General features: G+C 35.6%; 1 protein-coding gene across 1 annotated transcript in view; it reads right to left on the reverse strand.

Annotated features, from left to right (window-relative positions):
- The window catches only part of ADGRA1 (adhesion G protein-coupled receptor A1), a 285341-nt gene that overhangs the window by 162489 nt on the left and 97740 nt on the right, over nt 1-25112 (reverse strand). The window contains exons 3-6 of the mRNA XM_087767270.1: nt 18060-18131; nt 14137-14208; nt 4325-4396; nt 3383-3546 (exon numbers count right to left, since the gene is read on the reverse strand). Of these exons, the coding sequence (XP_087623396.1) occupies nt 3383-3546; nt 4325-4396; nt 14137-14208; nt 18060-18131 (380 nt within the window). The remainder of the gene's footprint in view (nt 1-3382; nt 3547-4324; nt 4397-14136; nt 14209-18059; nt 18132-25112) is intronic.

Below are 25112 nucleotides of genomic sequence, written 5' to 3' on the forward strand. Positions count from 1 at the left end.
ATTAAACTCTAAGCAAAAAAAAATATATTTCTTAATATCTTGTTATATTTTCTTACTTTTGAAGCAATTTTTTTAAATTAAAAAAAGGTGATAGCTTGGTCCCAATTATTCATTTAGAAACACCTGTAGAGAAAACACATATGCAAAAAGCAATACTTTAATTTGTAGGAGACCTGCCTGAGAAACAGTATTCCGTCCCAGGAGAATTAGATAATTATCTTTGTGGCAGAAATAAATTAATAATAATAATGTTTTAAAGGACTATAAAATTATTTTTATACTTTGACTTTTGCAATATTTTTTGTATAATTTAGTAAATATTTACATCATTTACAGCCAAATCATTTATTTCAAGGTTATTGACATTATGTCAACTACTTTCTAAACTTTAAATAAAATCTAATTGGGGGAGACAAGAAAGTCAGCACTTTTCCAAACATCTGTTTTAATGAGTCGACATTTTCTAACAGAAAAAGGCTTTATCAGAGTTATATGTCAATTGTAATTTGCAGAGAACTTTTACTACTTAGTGCTGTTAGTTCAACAGCATCAATACAGCTTTGAAACTGAGAAACTGAATTCTAGTATCTCACTCATCAGTGTAAATAATCAAAACCCAGCTTTAAGAGCAATCTTTCATAATCCCCTTTAAGAAAAAAACTCATATGGGTCTTTCCTGAGTGAAGAATTTGGCCTACAGAATCCATTTCTGCTGATGATGTGTGCAAGGGAAAAATCACAGACTGCTCTCAGACCTCAGGTGGAATTTATAGCACTGGTATTCAGGAAAATGTAATTTTCCTCCTGTAAATTGAGTAAGTTTTATTTGGAGTCAGGGAGAAACAGTGTCAAGGCACTGCATGAAGCCAATTTCACAATCATTTTTTGGAAAGGTACTCTGTCCATACTGTTATGAATTCATTGTAGTCCCTCATAATTAAGGCAGAAGACAAAGGCAAAACTGTCTTTTATCATCAAACTATTTTTCAGCCTTATTTCCAACATTGTCAAAAATTGCTTTCTAGCTGAACATTTCTGAGAGTTGGAGACTTTTTTAAAAGCTGTTAAGCTTTTAAAAAGCTTATAAGCTGTTAATGAACTATGCAAGCAGAATCCTGTGAATTCCAAAACTGTGCAGTTACTTAAATTAACTCATAAAAACCATCAAAGCAGGTTTTTAACTGCTTTCAATGAATGACTTCTTTGGCTATCTTGAGTTATCAGATGCATGAGAAAGATTTGCCAGGAAGAAATTTGAAAGATAATTTCTTCTCCCATCAAAACATAAAATAAATTTTAAAAGCTCATGGCAAATGGCCTCCTGTAGCTATTCAGAATTTTTTTACTGTCTCGTTTCCTCTTCACATACTTTGACTTTTTGGTTCATTCCCTAACTCGTCTGCAAAGATTTTTGCCATTTCCCTTCTATTTTTATTTTTTCCCTTCCATTCTTCTTTTCTTCGCTCACCTTGTAACTGTGATACCTCATGACCTCTTCTAGCTTGTAGAAGGAAGATCAATGACTATAAATACAAATGTCTGACAGTATTGAAGATGTTCACATGCAGGAGTTTTTAATTTTTAAACCACTTCTTAATATTTTCTTTAAGATACATTTAATTTGATTAGCTCTATGCATATTTCAACACATATTATTCTTAAAACATTCTCAATAGTTGTTATTGTTTTGTTGCCAGACAGCTTTCTATTATGCCTAAGTTCAAATTAAGTTACTGAAAATGAAATTGCTAAATGTTGTGGGCACCATGAGCTGCCCAACAGATATTATGAGCACCGTGAAGTACCTGGCAGATATTACAGAGCTGGTGGAAGGATCAGCAAATATAATCACCGTGAAGCTCTCTACAGATATTAAAAGAGGTGTTAAGCTATTGGCAGTCATTACAGACCTTGTCAAGTGTTCTGTGGACATTATAAACAGCAGTAAGAACTAGACTGGCCTTATAAATTCTGTATCAGAGGTGTAGTAGGAGTTCTATTAGGAATTAAAGTACGAAATTCCGAGAAATTGCTTTCATTTCTTCTCTAAAATTCACAGGCTCATATTCATTGGCAACCTGAAAATACCAATTAACAGTCCTTTTCTGTCCAACAGAACAGATTCTTCTGATCATTCCAGCATTTTCAGAAAGAGGACTTTTCCTGCTGGGAAGTGGATCTCTATGAAGATGCCCATGCTGGGTCTCTATAAAATGGCAGCTTGACATTTGAGAAGTATTGCAGATTTTCAAATGTTCAGTAATACAGGCTACTGGAAACTTCTCTGCCTTTCACTCATAAGAGCTCATTCCTTATTTGCCTCCAGACAGATAGCTGTGTTTCCTTAACAATTCAGCCGATGGAACATCTGTAGCTGGTATTCACATCCTTTCACATCTCTCCCAACTTGTAAATATCTGTATTTGCTGTTGTTGTTAAAACCAAATTTTTTCTTATTACTCCAGTCAACCCTGATCTCCCTTCTGCTATAAATGTGTTAGCGATACACATCCTTCCTCTTGTAGTTACTAGGATAAAAATGTGACTTTCCTTTTGTTTCCACAAGACATTAGCAAAGTCACCATCCCAGCAATTTTCTGTCATTCAAGAAAGTCAAAGATTCAAAGATTCTGTGATTAATGAAGTATGTGTGAAATTATACTTCTGATTATGAAACCCACCAGCATAATCTTAGGCAAAGATTTTTTCTCTGCAGTATGTGATACTTTTAGAATCTCTAGGTTTGTCTGTTCTATGCTAGACAGTGTTCAGTGTGAGAAGAATTTTCTTTACTCATTCATATTTTTTTTGTTTCCTTCCTCACACCATATCCATCATGTTTGCTATGGTGGAAAATCTTTTTCAAAAAGCAATTTACTTACAGATCTTCAAATACAGAATTCACCTAACTGAAGCTCACTGTAAAAATTCTATTCATCCCCAGGACGCAGTGCTAAAATGTACAGTTACAGGTTTATAAAAATGAAAAATACAGGAACGAAACCTGACATTTAGAGATATAACTTGAAAGGAACATTCTATAAATCCCTGTAGGAATCCTCAGTTTCATGCAGTATACAATGTACAGCTACCAGCATGTGCTAATGTTTTAAATCATAATTACATGTTGCCTAATACATAGACAGGACAGTGGTGTTCTTGCTATATATAAATACATATATTATTTTGTATTAAATAAGAAACTTGTATTTTTTTCCATTCTCTTTCAATCTTGTATTTTCTGTGCCATATACCTGAATTTCTTCTGCCTATAATCAAGTCAGATTTATTACTCTTCTTTTTTTTTTTGCATCATTTCTGGTTTTTAATTTTTCTCTGGATTCCACTTCAGTTTGTAATGTTAAATGAGAGTACAGCTCACCACATATCAGCTGGTTTTCCTTCAGGTTACGAAATGACAGTCCTTGTAAAGCACTGGGGTACGCACAAACTGTTTCCTCCGCTATTCGAACTGAAGCATTTCTAGCCCATTGCAAGACCCATTTTAGATTACAGTCACAAATGAGTGAATCGGTGTTGAAATGTCTAGAAAGGCAAAGAAAGATCACAATTGGTACACATGCAATTTTCATAAACATACTTTCTTCTGTCAAATTATCTAACTCCAAAAAGAACTAATTCTAGATAGATGCATACCTATGGATGTATAATTATAGGTGTAGAATTATAAAGACATCCTGAGACAACTAATACACATTGTCCCACTGTTAATGACTTCCAAGAAATTATGCCAAAATTCTGGTTTTGGTTACAGAACAGCATCACTGACTACTGAATTAAATTTGAGTATGTGCTACTGTAGAAAGTCATACTATAACATACTTGCACTTACAAAAAACTCTTTTAAGTAGAAACTTGACCATGGAAGCATCCAGTATACACTTTTAAATCTGAGAGAGGTACATTTAATATAAATAATTGGGAATTGTTACCATAATTGCAGGAAAAATATTTAACATGAATGTTTTTGTGTATTTAGAGTTATTATATGGTGTAAGGCATGAAAACATGGAAAGGTATAAGATCATAAAAGAAAAAAAAACAGGGATGCCAGTCAGGATGGCTAGACTGAGCTAGTCAGGAATGGGGTCACGTTGTCAGCGCTATCCATTTCACTGCAACAGGTAGCAGATGACAGCTCATCAATAGTAAGACAGACATTGATAAAAAAATACTGCATATTTTACATTTGGAATGCATTGCTAGAAACGATTCTGTTTGAATTCATATTCAACTCTGCTATGTTTTTTCTAATGTCTTTCCTGAATATTTCAGATTTCCAAACATAAGGAATCATACTTACAGTGCTTTCAGAGCTAGCAGCTCAGAAAAGAGTCCATTCATGAGACTTGAGAAAATATTCCCTGACAAATTCCTAGAAAAAAGCAATTTACAGTCAGTTATAACAAATACAAGAAGAAAACAAGATTGTTTTAGAGTATAATTTTCCGAGTGCTAATTAAAAATTCTGCTTTCTTGACAACAGTAAAAACATTTACATTTGTACATTGCTTTCTTGTAAATGACAGCAATACTCAAATCAAATCATACACTTTTACTTCTTTTATTTTCACAGCAGTATACATGCAATTCACTTGGTCTAACAAATAGGAATATTTCTACATATTTAATAGAATAGAATTGTAGAAGATAGTATTCTAGAATTTAAGTGAAAATATTCATACAATGCTTAGTTAGTGAGACCTATGTTGTATTTTTATAGTACATGTAGAAAGCCAGTTTTCAAAGTAATTACACAAATAGTTTTATTACAAAGGACTTTAAACAAACTGATTTTTCCCATCCTTAAATTAAGGACATTTCCATTTTAACTACTGTTTTACTGTTTCTTGTCTTGATGGCTGAATGGATTAAGCTGAATATTTGCAAACAGATGCAATTTAATTTTGCCTAGTTTAACAGTATTGCTTTACCAGTGCCTTAATAGTATAAAAGGTAAATGCTTAATGTCAAGTAATACTGTCTTTTTCTATACCAGTAAACTGAAAAATCAGTGCAGTATCCAAGATTAACATTTCATACCATATTAATTACCTTCTTTTGAAATACTGATATATGTTTCTTTCTATCCAGTGCCTGGAGCCTACATGTCTGAATTCAAGGATGGCTACAAAATTTCAGCTATCAGTGAAAATTCAGATCTCTTCACCAGAGATTTGTTGTTACACATAGAAAAAAAAAAAGTAGACTGGCAAAAAAAATGGTTTCATTACTTTTTCATTAAAAATGATGTTTTTATAGTTATTGATTTTAATTCTCTTAGGTCTATGAAGTAAAGAAAGTATACTAAACTGAAGGTACAAATTCAGATCAGGAGCAATGTTCCACCACTGAGGAATCTACCAAGCTGCAAAAGGTCTGAGCCAGCTTCATAAAGTAAGGAAAAACAAAAAACTCAAGAACCAAGCTTCCTACAGAAACCTGTACAGATACATATGGACCAATGAATTCAAGAAAGAAGAGAAAATATTGCTAATTTATAAATTACTTTAAGAAAGTTATGGAGCATTCTTAAAATAACTGCTAATCTTATTATTGTACATGATTAATTTTTCACCACTGAAATCATGGGGGGAAAAAAATGAACGTTGAGCACTTCAAATTTTCATGGTAGTTTAAAGCAAAATTCTACTAATACAGAAAAATAAACTGGCTCAGCAATGTTAAGTGAAATTATTTCTCATTATATTGAGTGACAATGAGATGTGTTGATATAATTGATCTCATTGTTAAGATTTTGTCTAATGGTGCGCCTTTAATGCAGTTGTGGTGCAAAGCTCTTGGAAATGGAAGGGCTTTCAAGTATCTCTTCAAATGTGATTATGTCTAAAGGTGGAAATGAATGTTTGCTTGTAGCTACCTATTTCTATACCTTTAATATTTTGGATTTATCGAGAGGAACTAAAAATATTGAGCATTTCACAAAGACTCAGTTACCTCTTTATTTAAAATTAAATGGATCTACTCATGTGTTTATTGGACATAAGCCCTGACAAGGAATATGCTGAAGCAGCTCAGTGAACTGGGACGTTAAATGCACTAAATCAGAAACCGATAACCCTGACATTTACACTGAAGCAAATCAGAAGCAGTTCCACTAACATGAAAGCACTTACAGTAGTATAAAGTTTCTGACAGAGGATGGTCATGCTGAACTGAAGGACGGGAAAAGCAATCTGCCTAGCCTTGCATGGACGGCAGCCAGAGGGCAGAAATACGAGGGGTTTCTTTTCTCTGCCTCACCCCACTGCAGTATGACAACATTTCCGATCTGATGCAAATTCCCTCTTTTCCCTTAAATAGCTATCCAGGCTTCATACAACAAAACAAACAGAACACCAAGCCTGAAGTTTGATAATTCTATCTGGACCAAAGGAAGGCTTTATGTCTGGTCAATATTTTAGGAAACAGGGAAAAAATGTAAGTCATTTCCACAGCTGATGTAGCAGGGTTCAGCAGACGTATGGTAGCTATGCACCTGCCAGCGATGCCCATTCTGTATCTACTGAATCTATGTACTTTCCATAGGTCCTGCCAAATCCACCAAGATATCTAGCCAGAACTGACCTACACTGTGTTAACCTAAAAATTCCTGAGTAATGTTCCACTTACAGATTTTTGGTTTCTTCTTATCATGACTGAGCAGTATCTAACCCTTTTCTTCAGTGGTTCTACCCAGTGCTGGAATAATTGAGTTCCTGACAGTTCAAAAGTCGGCTCAAAGCCAGCAAGCCAATTTTTCATATTCTTTCATTTTCTTCTGGCAATGACCTGATTTGAAGTTTCCATATTACTACTAATAATTAGCAAACTACAGTCATGTTCACAGTGCTGTATAAGTCAAAAAGAAATACATTTCTATGCCTAAGAAGCACATAATTACAATATCTGGATCTCCAACAGTGGGAATAGCTTCTTATCTAACAAAACTTTGAGAAATCTTCTTAAATCACCCCAATAACATATGCATTTCTGAGCTAGATATCTGCAGCACCCTGCAAATGCCTGGTTCTGTCAGTTCATGTCATTTATATTATATATTAAAATATCTCCAAATGCATAGTGTGGTAAAATTCCACCATTTCAGATTCCTAAAAACCCACTCTAGCTTGCTTTAAAAGGACATTTGTTCTAAAAACACCTGTATCACTTAGTTTGCAAACATTTAAAACATAACAAATTAATGCACTCCAAAGCTGATAGCACTTACTATGCCATTAACTTACTCCATTAACTGAAACATGTGCTTTCTGTTCTATCAGAGGTAAAACACTTCAGTCTTACATATAAGGCCCTACACTTATTTTTTCATATAGCAAATACTCTTGTGCTTTTACGGAAATTAATAAAACACTTTTGCAAAAACCTTTAATATAAATGACAAATGCTATAAAACGGTCAAAGGAAGTTATGTGTCTCAAAGGACCATTTTGAGGCAAAATATAGGTATGCGCTGGTTTTGGCTGGGATAGAGTTCATTTTCTTCATAGAAGCTAATATGAGGCTATGTTTTGGATTTGTGCTGGAAACAGTGTTGATAATTCAGAGGTGTTTTAGTTACTGCTGAGCAGTGCTTACACAGAGTCAAGGCGTTTTCTGCTTCTCACCCCACCCCACCAGCGAGTAGGCTGGGGGTGCGCAAGAAGCTGGGAGGGGACTCAGCTGGGACACCTGACTCCAACTGACCAAAGGGCTATTCCATACCATATAATGTCGTGCTCAGCATATAAAACTGGAGGAAGAAGAAGGGGGCGGGGCATTCAGAGCGATGGCATTTGTCTTCCCAAGTAACCGTTACGCATGATGGAGCCCTACTTTCCTGGAGATGGCCGAACACCTGCCTGTGGATGTGAAGTAGTGAATGAATTCCCTGTTTTGCTTTCCTTGTGTGCACGGCTTTTGCTTTACTTATTAAACTGTCTTTATCTCAACCCACGAGTTTTCTCACTTTTACTCTTGTAATTCTCTCCCCTCTCCCACCGGGGGAGAGTGAGTGTGTGGCTGTGTGGTGCTTAGTTGCCGGCTGGGGTTAAACCATGACAAGGTAGAAGCAGGAGCATATGAATATGAAGAATGCTTCATTCTTATGAGCAGTATTACAAAGCAAAAGTTGAATGCAAGGGTGACAGATTGATCTTCTGTGCAAAAAGGCTAGAATAAGAGGGGTGAAAAACGACGACAGAAATACAGAGAGGGCATGTTATGGTGCATATTTTCTTGATGTTTCTGAAGTGGGGTCTGTTTGATTCACTGTGTTACTGGTTTTGTACGTTATCTCTGGCACCAAACAAAGTGATTAGTTGCTTCAGTGACAGCAAGAAAGTCACACAAGAATTTATGGTATAATATTACCATAAAGCTAACTGCTGCTGATGAGTCAGAGGTAGGATGAAGAATAAATCAGGTGTACTTTAATCAAACAATTGGAAGTAAGGAGGAAGTCCTGTTTCGAGCTTCCAAAAGGAAGATCCAGCAGTAGGTGCTTGTTGAAACAGGTTTAAGGCTGCAACACTTCAGGACCTGAAGGGCTAACTTACGGGGGACTAAAAAAATGAAATCTGGTATATCAGTACGGTGGCACCATCCCAGTATTCCACAGCTCTTGATATTTAGATTAAACATAAACAGAATTAATGTGGATGGCAGCTCCATTACCTAGCAGAAATACATTTGCATACATAATTCTGGAACAAAGCACTGAAACATGGCCACTGAGGGGCCAAAGGAGATTTGGAAGATTTGTTGCATTCAATTATGTCACTTCTAGTTAGAATACGTGCACCTCATCACAGCATAAAGACAGCCAAAGGGTAATATATAAGCCAAAAAAAGTTAAGTTAATATCTTAGAAGACATAATAAATCTTCTCTTATACTGTCTGAGGCACTGTCAGCTGCATCTGTCATATGATGTGAAAGCATTATGGAATCATTTTCCAGAGTACAAATCATCAAATCCAAGAAGGTGTAAGAATTAGATCAGTCTCAAGGAACATAATCACAACTCACTGGCTACAGTAATTTCAGGAGCTGTGTGAAATTTTAGATTTCATTAGTAACTTCAAATTCAATTCCTATTCACTGAAATATACATCCTGACTGCAATCTGAATAGAAGTCTTCTTTTCTACATTATCAAGAGGCTTACAGTTTTTTGTGGTTTCTGTATGTGTGCATGTTTTCAAAACAATACTAGATGATACTACTAATTATTTTTTTCTTCAAGAATCCTGTAGGTTGTCCTGTTCTAAAATAGACTGCGCAAAACCACCAAGCCCTTTGAAGAGTGCATTATCCCTGAAAGCTAAGGCAGTTCTCATCCTTCATTTTAGTGAAGTGTTTAAACATACCTTCACCCTACTCACTTCAGATATATGCTTCACATCATTTGGTTAAACATCCTATGTCGGTTTGGGCCTAGAGATGATTTTTCAGCTCTAATTCAATTATTTTCAAACTGAATTAGACTTACAAGATTGAGTGAAACAGACTCCGTTATTTTGTTTCACCTGGTATTTGTGCTTGTAAACAGTATAAGAAAACCTCATCTCTACTTCACAGAAGGTGCATGAAAAGATTTATGTCCTTTGCTCCTTCCAGTGGACTCACGGCTCTCCCTACTGGTTTTGATAACAGCTTGCAAAGATCCTTCTGTACTTCATCTCTGCTAAAGTAACACAGGAGAGCTCTAATTACCACAGTCAACAACTGCATAAATCAACACATATTATATATCTTTATATTGCTCCTTCAGTAATCTAAACCACACTTGATGGCTCTGAAACCAGTTCCACGTTTAAGAACTTGTCATCTTTTCCTTGGTACAATTATATACACTGATGTTACACTAAGTAAATGCCTCTCCATAACCTTTTCAGAGAACAGCTTTCTTATACCCCTGAAATGACAAGTAAACACAATTCAGAGGTATCAGTAGCAATGGAAGGGTGACTTATTGTATTTTAAACATGTTTAAAAAGTTTGATTGGGGGAAGTTTGTATGAACATCCAAGGGGAAAAAAGCTAGAAAGTGTTAGAAAAGTATCAGGTGGCATTAGTTTGCAGTCAACAATCAATCACCAGTTCTTACACGAGAGGCAAATTGAGATCCAAGCTCAAATAATTACTATCAGCATTATGTCACTATATGAGATTCCTGAGATCGAGGAACAAATGATACTATGAATGGCAGGGACCACTTCCTCTTGATTGAGACTGTTGTCACTGACCCAACAAGAGTAACGGTACTCTTGACTTTGGTTTGGTAAGGAGAACAGTCCCTACAAAAGAGAAAGTCATAACTTTTGACATAGCAATCACGAACTTATTTATTTCAGATGAAAGGGGAATTTAGGCTTCTCTATTACTATGCCTCTGATTTCCAAAGGACAGACTTTTGAAAAAAAAAAAAAAAATAAAGTAACTAGTGAAGAACTACTAAAGTACATGAACTGAAGTGCAGGATGGCCCCATTTGTTAAGTCAATGGCAGAACGGCAATTTAAAACCCAAATAAGAAAAATGGAAGATAGACTAAATGGATGAATAACCAAATCTTAAATCTTGAAAAATGAAATCAAGTTTTAAAAAGATCAAAGTGGAGAGACTATAATGAACAGGAAAAAGTTAGCAAAAAGATATGAAGCACAGAGAGAATTACCAAAAATTTAGTTAAACTTTGGAAAGTATACTAAAACAAGATGCCAAAGACACTGTAACAATACTACTATATGATAAGTAAGAAATGAAAAAAGAGTAGATATTACATATAGCCTAAATATAACCCATTGCTACAATTTTCTATTCTGTTCAGTAAGGTTGGTCATTTGGATTATAGGTATTTATGGGAGAAGCATACACTAAATTCTGGAAATGATCTTTCCCAAGACCACCTACAGTATGACTACTGATCTGCAGAACTAGTTAAAATCCAAAAAATACCTGGGCAACTACAGGCCCTCTAGGCTAATTCCACTCACATGAAAACACTAGTATAAATGTTCATGGTTTTCTCCTGCTTATGTAGTATTATGTTAGATGTATACTAAAATCAATAATTTTCCTTGTCTAGAAAATTAGTCATCTTTTTATATTATTACATGATACATATTCAATAGATGCATATTGATTTTTTTCCCATTTCTGATTTGCCAACATTTTTTTCCATTTTTCTTTCTTTTAAAATTCACTCAGTTACTGCATCAACTACAACAAGGCCAGACTAACAGGTCTACAGTTACCAGAATCATCATTTTTTCCACTGATGCATGGACATAATATCCATAAAAGCGTGAAGAACCTGGTGTTAAATGCATTTATTGTGAGACACTGTAAGATAACGGACAGGATAGAAGGGAGGGGAGTGAGACATTACTGGTGTTCTGCAGAAACAGTCTTGTGACTGACTGTATTTAGGCTTTCACTAATGACTCTGGCTCAGAAATGTAAGCATGTGAAAATGAAATCTGACAATAAAAAAAACAAGGACTGGTCAATATTAAGAGAACTATCATACAAGAAGAGGTGAATGTTCTTGAAGATGAGAGGTCTAGTAATTTCATTAAATAATATTATTCAAAGTGAAAAATGTAACAAGAATGTCACTTGAGAATTATACTTAAGAAAGGTCTAATTCAAATTTCTGCTATAAACTGGGGCCTCAGAAGGAAAACAATACAGTAAGCCCTGGATCTACACCCACTTGGAAATGAAAGTTAGGCCCATCTTGAGGAAAAGGTAAATATTTACTTAGGATGCACAAAAAGACTAGATGCAAGAAAATACAATGTTAAAGATAGTGTAGAGGAAACTGATGAGACTTTCTCTGGATCTACATGCTCAGAAAAGATTTGCCAACAGTGGGACAGGTACACAGGTTACTAGAATGGGCAGGGATATGGCAAATCTGTTTTACAAAAGGAAACTGTAATGGTGTGGTTTGATCAGCCTGGTAACTAGATGGCATTTAGCACGCACATTGTGCCTCTCCGACACCTCTGGTATCCATGAAGGATGCGGAGATATACTGCCACACTCTTTCCTGGTCTTCAGAAGAAAGGGATAGTACAGCCAAACACTGTCACAGAACAAATGCCATAGTCTCACTGTGAATGAATTTCTGTTCCTTACCATCACAAGATTAAAGTTCTGTTTTTAACTTCTAATTAGATTTTAAGATGGAGTCTGGAAGATTTACGAATGGAATTTTAGACATGTTTTCCTGAGAGAGCAGGGCTTTGAACAGTTTCTATTGAGGTTGTTCCTAGCATCTAGAAGCACCTTCCATTTAATAAGGTGACTTCAACATTTTAAATTAAACATACCTCCCATGGTAATCTGGCTATACAGTCAGAGTCATGCTCACTGTGCACAACAAAAGGAGACCCAGCAACCCTCAATAGGTGAGTTGGGCTTGCCTGATTTGGCATCTCCTCTGAGATGAGTAAAAAGAGGGGCAGTCTGCACCTGTTCATCAACATGCTACCAAGGCTCTTCCCATCATCTGTTCTCACTTGTTTTCATCAGAGAAGATTTGGCATAATTACTCTCATTAATGTGATCAGTAAGCATGCCAGATTTCAGCCTTTTACCTGGTGTTATCTTGACCTCATGGCAGATCTTTCTAGAAAGATTTCCCTGTTTTTCCAAAGAAATACCAGAACTGGCTGGAGAGGAAGAAAATAAAGTATGAGATTTGTAACATACTATGACACAGTCTAGGAATTTATTTCCCATTCAGGAATGAAGACAGATGTGAATGAAGATACAGAGCCTTCCTAGGTCTGGCCAAATGTTCATTTAAACCAGGACACTTGCCTGTGAATTGTCCCTTTCCCAGCCAGGAAAATTGCAGCCAGCTTACTCATTCCTAGTACTTGCCTATGCTGTACCACAACTTTGGCCATTCCTTTTTGTCCTTCTCTGAACCTTTTCTAGTTTTGGTCATCTTTTTGAGATGAGCAGACTGGAATTGTCCACAATATTCAAAATGCAGGTTCTTTGCTTTTTGCCATAGTACAATGGATGTTCTCTGATTTGTTCTCTCTTCCTTTAATAATACTGCCTAATATATTTTTTAAATGATACTGAGCAGATGTTTTCATGGCATTATCCACTATAATCTTAGAACAGCTTTCCTCTGTTTTAATGGTTAGCCCAGAACAGATTGGTTTTTCTCCCTTTCATCACTTAATATTTATCTACAGTAAATGTCATCTGCCATTTTACTGCCCAGTCATGCAGTCCTGTACATTACTTCTGTCCTTCTTCAAAATCAACTCTTGTCTCTAATTCCCTGGTTAACTTAATATCTACTAGGAAATTTTGTCATCTAACATGTTATCTCTTCTTCCAGGTCATCTGATTCTCCCTAAAACCGAACAGCCTGGGTATACTATCATAATCTCATGTTTTCTGAGTACTCTTTCTAGAATAGCCTGATAATCTGTTGATCACACAGGCTCTCTGGCATGCTTATGGATATGTAAGTTGATTGCTTTGCTCTCTAGATCATATTCCAATGCAGTTGCAGGTAATAAACTAATGACTCAGAAAGTACCATAAGAAATAAAGTGTACAAAACAATACCTTAAATGAACAGTCTAAATGGATATTTTTGAAGCAATCTGAACTACCCTAATATTCCAAATGTACTTGATACTTCATACATTTCTTTCTCAGTATATGCTTACTTTTTTCTGTAATACACTTCAGGAAAAAAAAAGATATAAAACTCTAATTGATCTCTAATGGATAGAAAGAGCAATGTATTCTTTTTAACCAGTGTGAGTCTCATTTGTGTGCTTGACCTTTAATTGTTTCGAAGTCATGCAAAGAGAAATGCATTCAAACAGAAACGTCACATTCAGCCTCTTTTCAATGTGAAAACGAAATGTATTCAATTCTGATAGATTTTAAAATTACAAATAGAAAGAACATCTTTAAAATATCAAGTCATAATAATCAAAGGCTCAGGAAAGGGATTTTTTTTTTAGTACAAAACTGATAATTTTCTCATAATGAAAGTTTATTGACAATTGTGCTCAGGTAAGCCGTTTGGATTTCTCCTGTTTAAAACAAAAGTGGTATTATACTCACAGTTTGTGAAGACTGTTAAGTCCAACAAACATTTCTGGTGTTAGGCAACCAATTCTATTATTTGAAAGATCCCTAAAACAAACAAAAAAAATGTGAAACATTAGGTCTGTCTTATTCATATCCACACCTACATAATCACATACAGCATCTTTATTTTTAACACGTAAGGAGTTAGAGACAAATGAGAAAAAAAAACTATTTCCATAATGTAACATAACTGAATTAAATAGATTTAACAACTTTTATATTAACATTATTGAGCAATGTTCCATGATTAAACAACTTATACTAATTGCAACTTATACTAATTGCATTAAAATGTTATTTTATATATGTAGCAAATAAAAATCCAAAAATTATTTCCAATATAAAGAATTCTCTTTATCAAAGTTATTAGCATCTGTTTGTTTAATTATGAAAAATACTATGCATTTGGTTGCATGCAATATTCAGCCAAAATTGACACATTTTTACTGTTTACTAATGTCTCATCTCGTTGACAGCATCCTTTCTTGCTAAAGAAATCATAGAAACCAGAGGGCAATTAATTTTTGATGTAGTAAGAAGGTCAGTCTTGATAAGCACTTGGCAAGCTCTTCTACGAGCAATACTGTGGCTGTCTCAGACCACAAATAGTACAAGGCATTATGTTCCATAACTCTTGCCTGCAGAAAGGTGAATGGATGTTTTCTGTACAAGTCATACATACAACATAATGTATAGGATACTTATAGGAAGGAGACAAAAACAGGTATGAACAATTATGTTGTGATAACAACATGAATACTGCACCAGTGCATTCTGAACTAGTGTTTAATTTTTACATATTTGGTTTTCAACCTTGATTCAAATTTTCCTTATCAAGTTTGGTTTTTTAAAATAATTGCAGTAATGTAAGGATTATACATCCACTAAAGTGTTAAAATTGATCTGAATATATTTTTGTTTTAGAATCAGTGGTAGTCTTCTGATTCCTTTGTTACATTGTGCGGATTCCCTATTTTTCTATTGTTACTTGAGAACACTAAAGTAATCAAACAAGAGGATAAAGGTTGTAGTTTGACAAATCTAGTTATTGCTTTCATGGAGACATACCCAATTAGCCAGAATGTGAATGTAATATCTTTAGAATTCACTACAAAGTCTTCTTCTATCAGAGAAAAAAAATATTTTTGTACAATTAAATGATGAAACATCGCATTAGAATGAAAATATTTCTTAAATGCTTGTCAGGGATATTAAGTAGGCAACAGCTGAGAAAATAGCGTGGATAACAATATAGTGCAATAATTGCATATTAGCATCATTCTTTAAGTTTTCCTAATGAAAGCTACATAGAAAATCTAAAAATGCAAGTTTAAAACAAACATACATACATACATATATATAGATATAGATATATCTTTCTATTAGAAGAGGTAAATAAGAAACAAGAACCTACCCAGAATTCTTAGATGGGTAATGCTTTACTTCTGCCTAAGCAAAGTCTGAACACATATGGAAGAAATGCATCACTGGGTGGGGCGTAATTTGGGTAGCAAAAGTAAATTTCATCTAAACTAATCAAAACAAGTGCGTATTTCTCTAAGTGTGGCACACAGTAAAACTGTATTTTTAACAAAGCAAATGGCTACATCCCCTTTTCTTAAAGTTTATTTCAATAAGTGCTATTTTCACAATAAGTTATATGGCAGTGGCTGAAGTCTGTACGGTAAACCATGTTTTCTAAGAAAACATCAGCAAAAAGAGAAGACAGCCTGCTGCACGTTCCTCCACACTAATGTATGTTATATTAGACATAATTCAATTCGTAATATACAAAGCTAGTGTTCCTTTTCAGGAGTAAGACATTTAACTTACTAATGCTGACTTGTAAAATGGATGTTAGAGAAAACAAAACTCTTCTCTGTTGAATAACCAAGTGCCATAATTTCAGTGCTTCATAAATTTTTAGTTTTCATCAATTTTGTGTGTACCTTTTTGAGCAAACCCTTGAAATAATTCAGTTTGTCATTCGACAACAAATTATAACAGTTCTCCAAATCATTCACAGAAAACATTTTGATGTTGACAGCCTGCAGTTTGTCTGTCTGACTTGCCATAGCCGTATCTCTTGCAGTTGCCCATATTACATCAGCTTCTGCTTTTCACAGCATCATTTATATTTTACATGCGAAATAAGAAGATGTGAATATAAAGTACAGTCTTAAAGTAATTACTATATCCAGCATTCAACAGGAGTTTACACTACTTATTCCTTTTGCTCAACTGTCTGCTACCCAACAGTTGCTCAGTGAAGGAGCACAGGGATTTTCTTGTTTACCATGAAACTACACTGATTTGTACCAAACATGTGGCAGTCTAGTCATTAATCGATTCCTTGTCTCTAGATTGCTCCCAGTGTTACTTGTTCATATCAGTAACAAGGTTTTTTTTGAGATCTAGCATGATAAATCTCAACGTTGCCATTCCTAGTTTGCTGAAGAGTCTTTTCTTCTCACTTTTCCAAGTGCCTAATGACTTGTCTCTGCTGGCTGAGCCAAGGCTCCATCTGTGCAGTCTTCAGATGTGCAGCCCATGACTTGCACAGGTTTCCTGGTTTTCCCACAAGAGGTCAGGGTTGTGTTATTAGAGTATGCGGCCAAAGCAACAATTAGCACTCATTTTGATGACTTCATTGTATTGTTATCCCTGTATACAGAGTGAGCAAGAAAGTTTCAACCTAATGTTTTTGTTTGTATTGAAAATGTATATGCTACTCTGACTTCATTATTATTATGTCATTGGCTTTCTACCCAAATGTACTAAAACTTAGTGGTTGGTGTTAGAAAATACAGCTACCTGTATGATCAGAGATGGAAATCTTTTACTTAGGTTGTGCAGTGTTCCCTATACATAGCAGTTAGGGAATTTAACCTCAGAGCAAAAAAGCAGAAGGATTTGTAAATTTATTTTTCTGTGGATTTGCATTCCTTCTCATCTAAATCTTCCCATCCCACAAAAATAATCCTTGTTTTCTCATAGGTTTTCTCATCAAACATAAAACAGCACACACAATGGCTAGGCAGATTTCTGGCATGTGCTGATGGCCTGGTTAGCCAGCACATGGACATTTGAATGCTGTCACTTGGAAAATTATAATTTAAAAAGGGTTCATCTCACTTTTCCTTTAGGCTGAGTAGAACTAAGGAGGGTCTGTAGTCCTTGTTAATTAAAAACAAAAAGGCCCACTTGTAGGATCTTAGTAACAGATATTTTTACCCTCTACAAATGTAGTTTAAAAATCAGCCAGTGATTTCAAAAGTACTATAAGATTTTCAAAGACAGGTATACAAGAATGATGGACAGGGAATATATTGCATAAGTCTTGTTTCCTTAGAAAACCATGCTAAAAAATAAAAGATACCAAGCAGAGTCAATGTGAGAGGTACGAAAATGGTACACAAATTCTAAAGCATGACAAAGTTTCCTTTCTAAGAATTTATTTTATAGACCTGGTCTGTGACAAAAGTAAAGTAGAGCTTACAAAACGAAAAAACTTAGCATAGCACAAAACACTGTTTACACATAGTTAAACCACTTAGTTTTATTTCTGATTAATGTCTGTAGTGATATATTGTCTGCTAAGTCGTTAATTAGGTGTAGTTTTTAACTTTGTAGATGTACTTGTTAGGACATTTATTGGAGAGCAAACAGATAACTTTAAATGGGAAAAGGTAAAAAAGAAGGGGGAAATGGAAAAAAAATAAGGGAAAGAAGAAGAAAAAGGCATGGTAAATTTAAAAAGCACAGTGTGTGATTTTCTATTTTACAGCCAGCGTCCTTATGTGATTATTGCTTGGTGGCATATTTGAGCTGCCCAAGGATAGAAATGTCGATACAAACACAATTTTCAGAATAATTCAAATGGAGTTAACACTTACAGGCGCTTCAGTTCTGAAAGTCCATGGAAGGCCCCTGGCTCAATTGTGCTGATCAAATTATTCTTCAGATCTCTAGAAAGACATAACAGGAGGAGCAATTAATTATCACTTTACCTACTGTCTTACTGTTTTACACGAGGAGTGTGAAATGCAATGCAATTCTCACCTGTATTTGTCTTAGCTAAAACCAAGAATGAATTTCTTCTAAATAGCAACACCAAAAATGTTACATCATTTGCAGTTTATAAAAACATATTTTTCCGAGTAAGATGGTTAAGATTGGATGTTAAAAATTAAATATCTGCTTGTTTTAATTCTTCTTCTATTTCTACTTTTCAAAACAAGCTTACCAGCCATTCTTGCCCCAGGAAAAACGTTTTAATCAATGAGTGAATAAAATAATCAGTCAGCGAAGCAAGAGCCTTCTAGTTTGCTTATTCATTGTGCTGTGCACTTTGCACTTAATAAATTTATCATTTCCACCTAATGTAGGCAAAGTAGCTGGCATGTGAGACATAAACAGATAGGTCAGGTTTCTGTCCTGAAATACAAGCAATTTCTCATATTTGGTGGATAGGTGCTTCATTTTGCACTTGGTGACAATCCAGAGGATCAGTTGTTGCACAGATAAAGAATATTTCACTGGCATTAGTAATCTCATCTGCTCTTGGCACAGTGTTTAGGGCCATGACATTGCCCTCAGCTCAGTCCCCATAGAGATTTACTACTGAATTGTCTCAAGACTCTTCGTGATGTGAACCCTGAGGAAATGCCTTCAGTGCAATTAGATAAGCAGGCCTAGGAGATAAATGCTGTAAATTCTTGTAGAGTCAGTGTCCATCTTCTGACAATTTGCAATTCATAGGGAATGACTGGTGTGCAATAATATCAGTGTTGTTTCTCACTGCTTGACTCTGCCAAAGTACAGATGTATTAACAGCCACATGAGTCATCTTATTTATGACTTTTTATTTTACTGCAAATAAAATGCACACTAGGTGAAATCTTAGTTCCACTAACTGCAATTGCCCTCAATAGGGCAAGATTTCATGCCAAATGTTTAGTTCACAGTAGGATATATTTTAATTTCAAAGTCAAAATCATAAATAAATATTTCTCTATTTTGGTAGCAATTTTTGCACATCTTTTGAACACAGGTCCAAAAATTTGTGTGTCACACCCATTTCATTTTAGTGATGATGTTGAGTGATCTGTCCCTAACAAAGGTCTCAGTCAGACCCTTAATGGTCAAGTTCAGCTTTCAGCTCGCAACATGCAACACTCAGAGTCCTTAAGAAGGTGATAAGACATTCTGATTACTTATGCACAAGATGTTTTGTCTTACACATATGAAATGCAGAGCTATCAAATGTACAGTAGGCCAACACTGTAATTTTGATGGAGAAAAACCCTAGAAGTCCTTATCATCTCAGTTTAGAAAGTACATCTAGATATTCAGTTGCTTAAGTTGTAAAATCCTAACTGTAAACAAGGTTCAAGATAATCACTTAGCATTTGTTAAAATCTACTCAGCTCAAAGTTTATGCTGCATAATTGGTAAGGTATGATACACAAGTATGATACATGGCAACGTCACCTGTCCAATATTTTTAGATTCCCATTTCTTCTTTGTTCCAGCTTGCTCTACATAGTGCTTTCATCATGAGTATGTGTTGCTCATGATCTGGTGACATTATTGAAAAAAAGCTAAGGACCAGGAGAAAGGTAAAAAGGAGCTATTTATTTAAAATTGAAATCAAACAATAGACTATGCTTTAAGTCTTTTTAAAATGCAAGTACTGCAAAGCATACAGGTTTAATTATTAAGAACACCTGCGATTAAGTAACTTATCTGAAGTTACAAGCATTCATAAAGCTATGAAATATATTAGAAAATCTTTCAGCCATGCATGTCTGAAACCCAGTGATTTAGTTTCTTACTGGTTTTATATTACCTTGGTTTAGATATTTCAAAGTTCCTCTTTTTCAATTGCTATTTTCACTAATAAACCATTATCTGTTCATTATGCAAATAAAATAAACTTGATAAAATATGCTAATCTCAGTCCAACACAAATACAATGTGGCCAGCAGGACCCGGGAGGTAATAGTGCCTCTATACTTGGCACTGGTGAGGCCACACCTCGAATACTGTGTTCGGTTTTGGGCCCCTCACTACAAGAAGGACACTGAGGTGCTAGAGCGTGTCCAAAGAAGGGCAACGAAGCTGGTGAAGGGTCTAGAGAACAAGTCCTATGAGGAGCGGCTGAGGGAGCTGGGGTTGTTTAGTCTGGAGAAGAGGAGGCTGAGGGGGGACCTTATTGGTCTCGACAACTACCTGAAAGGAGGTTGTAGTGAGGTGGGGGTTGGTCTCTTCTCCCAAGTAACAAGGGACAGGACAAGAGGAAATGGGCTCAAGTTGTGCCAGGGGAGATTTAGGTTAGATATTAGGAAAAATTTCTTCACGGAGACAGTGGTTAGGCATTGGAACAGGCTGCCCAGGGAAGCGGTGCAATCACAGTCCCTGGAAGTATTCAAAAAACGTGTGGATGTGGTGCTTAGGGACATGGTTTAGAGATAGACCAAGCAGTTAGGTTAGCAGGTTGGACTTGATGATCTCAGAGGTCCTTTCCAACCTTAATGATTCTATGATTCTATATTAAAACTGCACCAATTATTCCAGTTGTGCAGTACTGATGTAACTTTTAAACAGCAATGCATGAATGTATAGATACTTTAAGCATATGCATTACATGGCATAGGTCACTCCTATTCGCCTGAGCCACAATAGCAGTCCCTCAATCATTGCTAAGCTAGTAAAAAGCATAAAACCCAGAAGTGCTTCATTTTCCCTGCTACTGTGCAGTATGGAGGTAAGTATGCCTGTACTGCCTAGGAAAGGGAGCAAGTCAGAGCCCATGAAATTCCCCATAGTCTCAAGAAAACAGCAACACGAGCCAGAGGTAGGGGGAGAAAAGGTGGCATACAGGAGGGGAGAAAAAAAGGACAGTGTCAGTTCAGGAGACAGGTAAAGGTGCCAGAAAGGAGCAGAACTTGGGCAAGGACCTTGATGGTGATTTGAGCATTTATAAGAAAGCTGCACAGTCTATGACTAATTTTAGGCATAGGTCTAGGCCCTTTCCTTTCTCCTGGAAATCATGTAAGACAAAAAATGGCAGAAACACAGAGGTCAAGGCTGGTGCTTGCACTGATTCTTATCTGGCAAAGCAGATGAGAACCCTGCAGACGACAGAGCAGAATTAGGGGCTACAGCCATCCTCCTGTGGGTATTCTGCCCTTATCCCTATTCCCTAATCCAGGCAAATCAGTTTTCTTCCTTGCTTTGTCTTCTGCTGGATTTGGATGAAAGTGACAGTAGCTGATGTAATCACAAATAAAATACAGGGGATGATGTTTGTTATCATGAAAACACTCTCTAAGAATTGGAAGCAGCTTTGTATTTTTCAAAATTTTGTGGTCAAACATTTTCATCTTAGTTCCCTGGTACAGGCAGCAGCTACTAGATTCATTTCTTCTGCCTTCATCTGGTCAAGAAGTTATGATCGTTCCTTCAGATACTTAACTCAGAAATTTCCACACCCTCTCATAAAGAAAAAGGTTTGTACAAAACTTCTGCAGTCTCTTCTCCAGAGTCCCATCAACTTGCAAAGACAAGTCAATATGTTTGATAAAAGCCAATCTACATGAGTGTATTTTCCTTTGGTGGTTTAGAATGAGGCCAATGCCTCATTTTTTTTTTTTTTTAACCTTCAAATACTCAGGACTAAACAGTTTGGTCTACTCTGATTCTGTGCACACCAAACATCTGGGCTTAGCTTTCTCTGGGCAGCACTACTGACAATATCTTAATGAATGAAATGTAGATGCTTTTGCTTGTACAGTATGTTAAATATGTACCTACTCAGGTCAAAGGAAGTTCTTTAACTTGCAGAGCCCACATGGAAAAGACTGAAAGGACACTGTTCTCATCATGTGAACTTCTGTATTCTTAGAACTTAAAAGACAAACAAACAAAACAAAACCAAACCCCCAACCCAATACTAGAGACCCTTTGGATGTACACTGACTTATCTCAGGCTTTACACCGGGACACATTTGAAAACCACTTAGAGGCATAGTTCAGAGCAAATATCCACATTTTAGGCAGGGGAAACCAACAATTTTAATAATTAATCTTTATATCAATTACACACATTCTGTATTAACTGACAACTCATCTAAATGCTGTGCAAGTTGTAATTAGGTGAAATGATCATCTCTTATAGCCAACAGGGGTAACAGCTCACAACATATATAAAAGAGTCAGTATGTCTTGCAAACTGTTGGCAGGTAAATTTTAATGCCAGTCAAAACAACAAAGTAGACAAAAGGTCTTCCATTTACTGAAATCCTCTATATTCTAGTTTATGGAAACTCTGTTGTGTTTCCCCATAACTTGTTAACCACATAGGAAAAAACAGCATAATCCTAAACTATCATCTACAGGAAGAAAAAAAAGGCCAGTTTAATGTTAGTGGAAGCCAGACCATTTCAAGGAAAAGTGTCCATCAGTTGCACTGTCCCAAAGACATGTGGTCTCCTTATTTTGGAAATTACACTTAAATTAGGTAGGTCATTTTAGTAAGGATATTCTCAGAAAATTGTAGATTATTATACTACCCACAATGCTGGCACTTTCTTCGTAATTAGTATTATTCCATAATGTTTCCATATACTTCTGGCCCAGCAAAATAGGTGTTTTCTTCCTTGTCATCCTTGAAGACTAAAATGTCATTGAAATAAATAAATAAAATTATCACAACTGTTAATCACTTATGATTCTCATTTCTACATGAGAAGAATCTATTTCCTTGCCTCCCACTTGTATTTTTTACAAAATTACTTTTATTAAAATATTAAATTAGCTTCTCCCATTTTCTAATTTAGCAAAGAGTTTGTTATATTGAAGCCTTATAGCAATGAGTATTAACTTTCACTGAGCTAAATAAAGAAACCAGGATAAGTTTGGTTGTATGTTTACATTTTTTCCCCAAGAGCTACTGCTGAGGTTTGGCAAAAGGTCATGATCCAAGGCATGCCAAACAGCAGCCCAGCTTGGGCCACACACATGCACACCTACCATGCAAGTGATTTTATCATCAACCAAAAGTAAAAGAAAAGGAAAAGAACCCCAGTATCATAATATTGAATGACCACAGTATGACCCAGTTAAAGTCCATAAAGAAAGCATTTTCTAACTAACAGTTATGGTTTTACATCATTTCTGATGCAGCATTCTAACTTTAAAGTATCTATTCTGAATCTGAATGACGTGTCATTAGTGGTGTGGGTGTATATATCTAGTGGCGTGACCTGAAAATAAATCAAAACCAAGTGCCATGTACAAGTACAGATAGATGGAAGCTACATGAAGTTAGCTGTAGTCATAACAACTGCAGCACTTATATCAAGGCTGCACAGCTGCACAAAAATAAAATACTACAATATTTATTGAAATACATTTCCCATAATTTTAGTAGAGTTGCTAGATATACTTGCTGCATGGTACTCTGATCTTAACTAGACCTGAACAGGAAAAAGAACAATATAGAACGGACCGTGTTATCATTAAAAACCAATCTCAAACGGTTACAAGTAAGTTTGAACTTACACAAATTACATACAATAACCGTTAAGTAGTGTCTTCCTACATGTATGTAGATAATTTGTATGTATATGCAAAGAATAGTCCCACAGGTAAAAACACTCAAGGATTCTTTTACTAAGTATCACAAGCTGCTGGGAGTTTATCATCTTACACATTAATCTTTGAACTGACTTTTACTTACTAAAGAAAGACATTTAAGTGGAGTTACTGCAACAAAAACAGCTGACTTAAGGAGGGGATATCTGTGTTTGAAATATTCGCTTCCTGATGGCTTGGCTGAGAGGTAAATGAAACAAGAGGAAGAGGCTACTAATGGGACTTTACAAGAACATTTAATAGCTACTCCGGGCCTCTCAGCTATTAGAAATCTTCTGTGGCCAAATCCCTGATTATCTAAATGTGTTCTTGAGATTCTTGGTGCTTCAAGTTCACAGTATGCACTTACACAGTATAAAACATAGTGGGAAAAATTGCTAAAATATACACAGACTATTAACAAAAGAATCAATTTATCTTAAACTGCAATCTGACATTTGGGGCATTTTGTATCAACATCTATGCCTTCAGACACTGCAGATTCTTCCCTCAACTTACAATATATGCAGTGTAGATATTTTGAATACATATTCATAACAAGAATGTTCAACTAATTCCAGTACTTCGTTCAAATTCCTGACATCGATACATCTTTCATAAAAAATTATAGGTTGTACCAAGAGAACATCTGTGTTTAGAAAGCTGTCATTATGGTGCTGCAAACTTTCCAAAAAAGCTCTGAGAAGAGCAACCAGTTGTTGAGCAGACGCCAAATACCAGTGAAATATGACTGACTCTCCACATTTTGCATATTACTATGAAACAACAACAAGAGCAAAAAAATATAAGGTCACATCTTCCACTTCTTTCTCATGCGAAATATTCCAGACAAATTAAACAGCACCTTTGCCCAAGAAATAAATGCAGACTTGGGACCCTTGAAGAAGATTCACTTTTAAAACATCATTATGATCCTGGTGGTAGGAAAGAGGCATAGCCAATGATGAAAGACAACATTTAGCACCTATCCTGCAGTCACGATAGCAACTGTCATGGTTAGCAGTCCTGGATACAACAACAGAGAATTAAGATGATATTGGTAAAATGTGTTTGAAGACATTTCAAACGTAACTATCTGTACAGTACCTATGAGGAGCCAGTGACACACTATTATACTTTGATTGCCTGGATATTATCAAAACTTATTTTCATCTGCATTGTTGGTAAATACATTGTTGGTCACACACTGTAGACTGAGAAACAGGCAAGTTAAGCGATATCTATTACCTGGTACCATCATCAATAACTAAAGCACTCCCATGAAACTGCAGAGCTCATTTGTTGTTTTT

This window comes from Nipponia nippon, unplaced genomic scaffold (assembly GCF_047370975.1).
Source record: "Nipponia nippon isolate SJK-2023a ecotype South Korea unplaced genomic scaffold, ASM4737097v1 scaffold_3, whole genome shotgun sequence".
NCBI classification, from domain to species: Eukaryota; Metazoa; Chordata; class Aves; order Pelecaniformes; family Threskiornithidae; genus Nipponia; species Nipponia nippon.